The 3,355-nt window shown below is 40.7% G+C and overlaps 1 protein-coding gene across 1 annotated transcript in view; it reads left to right on the forward strand.

Annotated features, from left to right (window-relative positions):
• LOC109481681 (deleted in malignant brain tumors 1 protein-like) overlaps positions 1-3,305 on the forward strand; it is a gene marked incomplete at its 3' end in the record, with an annotated part of 4,421 nt that extends 1,116 nt beyond the window's left edge. The window contains exons 4-8 of the mRNA XM_019784265.1: positions 503-666; positions 850-980; positions 1,438-1,685; positions 1,789-1,920; positions 3,114-3,305. Of these exons, the coding sequence (XP_019639824.1) occupies positions 503-666; positions 850-980; positions 1,438-1,685; positions 1,789-1,920; positions 3,114-3,305 (867 nt within the window). The remainder of the gene's footprint in view (positions 1-502; positions 667-849; positions 981-1,437; positions 1,686-1,788; positions 1,921-3,113) is intronic.
• Between the last annotated feature and the right edge of the window lie 50 nt (positions 3,306-3,355).

Genomic DNA, 3,355 nt, shown 5'->3' on the forward strand with positions numbered 1-3,355 from the left:
TTTCTCCCTTCTCTCCCTTCTCTCTCTCTCTCTCTCTCTCCCTCTCTCTCCCCCTCTCTCTCTCTGTATAATAAAAATATATAGGGAAGATTCAACAGAACGGGTGTTCATTGAGAAACAACAATTTCAACAAAACTCGTTGGCCTACCGGTCAGAGGAAGGTGACCGAAACGTCGGCTGAGCACAAGAGGAGCACAAGAAGGGAACTTTCTTATTGAATCTCTCAGCAAGGGTGGATTGACCGGTTGTACGGCCATGCCAAATTACATCTGCATATTCCAGACTAGGACGAATTAAGGGCTTATTCCTAAAATATTGAGGGAAATTTTTAACTTCGGGCCTCTAAAATACTGAGTCTATTAGAAACATTACTAAATACATAGTTTAAGTGGTATTTCTAGAAAAGTATCAAATTAAAGAACTGTAATAATCTCGTCATTTAAAATTAGCCATTAGCTAACATTTGCATAAACTGATTGATATTAAAAGGAAATACCTTTAGATTCCAGTAGAATCCGTCTTGTTCCCTGGCGTTGGATTAACGGACCAGACGAAGGACTTGTTGAAGTTCGACCGGCCGACAGTTGGACTTGGGGCAGAGTCTGTGCTGAACACTTCGACCTAAGGGACGCAGACGTTGTTTGCAGGATGCTGGGCTATATCTGGGCAAACCGCTTTTACTCATTAACAGAATCAGGTACGTCTACGACTCTTCTTCTGTTGTCTCACGTAACTACTTTCTTTGCGTATTCGCATTCGACTCATTTAAGCCCTTTTTGTCTGTTTCTATGATAACTACATTGTTTCTATGATAACTACATTTTTAATCTTTCAAATATTGTTTTTTAGTACGGGCTGGCCTACATGGCTGACATACGATGTGATGGGAACGAGACTAGCCTGTTCAAGTGCTCGTACGCAGGATGGGAGAGTCACGTCTGTGCCATATATGCCAGCGTTGTCTGCGGTACATTGATAAAGTATTTATTATAAATACCAATGCTTAGATTGGATAAAATAAACAATAAAACAACAAATTAGAAACACAAAAATNCCATATATGCCAGCGTTGTCTGCGGTACATTGATAAAGTATTTATTATAAATACCAATGCTTAGATTGGATAAAATAAAACAATAAAACAACAAATTGAAACACAAAAATGTCCGATGCACGATAACTTTTAACATTTGTCTTACTTGCCTTGCGCCCTCCTCTTCTAAGTACAGCTAGAGATAAAAGACTGACCTACAAGTGGGCTTTAATCAAGGAACTTTCATATTGAATATTCTAATTGAAATAAAGATGATTTAACCCCCTTTGTCCTTTCAAGACCACTGCCCGCCAAACTACAAATGAATATGTATAGTCGACTGCGAAGATTTAAAACCTCACGTTTTATTTGTACATGATTTATAACCCATACTACGTTGCAAGTTCTTACCTCAATTTCCACCATGTATATACGTGTATATGTTTGATAATATATTTAGATACCAGCAGAATCCGTCTAATCGGTGGTTCCGGCCCGAACGAAGGACGTGTGGAAGTCCGATCAGAGGACAGTGTGAACTGGGGCACAGTTTGCCACAACCAGTTTGACATGAAGGATGCAGACGTGATTTGTAGAATGCTGGGTTATCCAAACGCTACCCAGGTTCGAAATGACGCGTATTTTGGCCAAGGTAAGATCTCCATTTTGTTGGTTAAGTTGATCTTTTTTTTTAAATATTATATCTTTAAGATTGATTTTTTTGGGACTTTCTGATGCCCAATTTTGCAACACAGGAACAGGACCAATCTACATGGCTGACCTACGATGTGATGGTAACGAGAGCAGCATCTTTGACTGCCCTTACGCAGGGTGGACGATTCACGACTGTGATCATGGCCAAGATGCAGGCGTGGTCTGTCGTACAGGTACGTTCATGTTACTCTCATCCGTATACTCAGCGTACTTGGGTACAAATGTACCCCAGCGCTATATATGGTGCTTCACATGCACTTAGACTGGTGGCGTCGCGTCGTGCAAAAACAATTAACACGGCTTTCCTCAATTCACTCAAAATGAGTACTTTGGTTAGGGACGTCCCTCGGATAGGACGTAAAATGGAGGGTCCGTGTTTGGGGAGATCCACACCCCACCACAGCTTTCGAAAAAGAGTAGGGGCACGCAAGTTGGTGATTCGCGACAAATTACCTCCACGGAGGCCTGGCGAATCCACGTTCTGTATTTCCCACGAAAAGACGGCAGATGGGCATTACCGCAAAAGAAGAAGAAGGAGGTTAAATATGATTTTGGTAGCGTTTAGATGATTGGGTGTGATTAAGCACAATATCTCAAGAAGTAACTGATAGATTGTTATAAAATGGGGTGTTTGTAAAGTTTTACCTGTCAAAGAAATAAGACTTTGCTAGGGACGTGAATGTTGGATGGAAGATATCTCTCGGCCTCACGACCAATTGGACGAGGTTCCATAGTAGCCATTTTTGGAACTGCAGGTGCAATTTAGTTTGTGGCTTTTTGGAAACATCACTCGAGAAGGTATATGTAGGAAATGTAAGTTTTGTAAACTTGAATTAAAAATGTTGAATGCCAAGCATCCCATGCAGCGCGTTTCCTTTAGTTGACAAAGAGCAATACATAGTACTAGAATAAGCTTCATTCTAACACAGATGGTACACAAGGACCAAATCTTCAACGATTATAATTCACCTTCATCAGGATAGTTAATGACCAATCACTTACTAGCGGGAGTTACGGTTACATAGACATGACCTTACGAGACTTAACTGATATGTGACGTCATCAATGCATCAAACGTGACTGAGAATTTATATCGTCCTCCGTCTCTATTACGTTTGCAGACGTCACGTATCCGTGAAGTGAATAAGGTCACTTGTCTGTAACCATTGCTCTCGCGGGTGTAATATATGCAAGTGATTGGTCAATAATTATTATCATAAAGGCGACAGTGATTGCAGAAAATCTGATCCTTTATGTTGGAAGAAAATTTAGCATCGTAACATGATGAACAGCAATTCAATGTTGTAATAAAAAGAATTATGTATTTACTATAATATCATTTATATGAGGATTGTTTTATTTTCAGATGTCAGTAGAATCCGTCTTGTCGAAGGTTCCGGCCCAACCGAGGGGCGTGTGGAAGTCCGGCCGGCCGACAGTTCCAGATGGGGCACAGTCTGTCACAACGGTTTCGACTTGAAGGATGCAGAAGTTGTCTGCAGGATGCTAGGATACCCGAATGCCTATCGTCTGCGCCCTAATGGCTATTTTGGCATAGGTATCACTTTCCTCTCTCTCTCTATATATATATACATATAAATATACATA

The sequence above is a fragment of the Branchiostoma belcheri genome, unplaced genomic scaffold (genome assembly GCF_001625305.1).
Source record: "Branchiostoma belcheri isolate BF01 breed outbred unplaced genomic scaffold, Haploidv18h27 scaffold1090, whole genome shotgun sequence".
Taxonomy (NCBI): domain Eukaryota; kingdom Metazoa; phylum Chordata; class Leptocardii; order Amphioxiformes; family Branchiostomatidae; genus Branchiostoma; species Branchiostoma belcheri.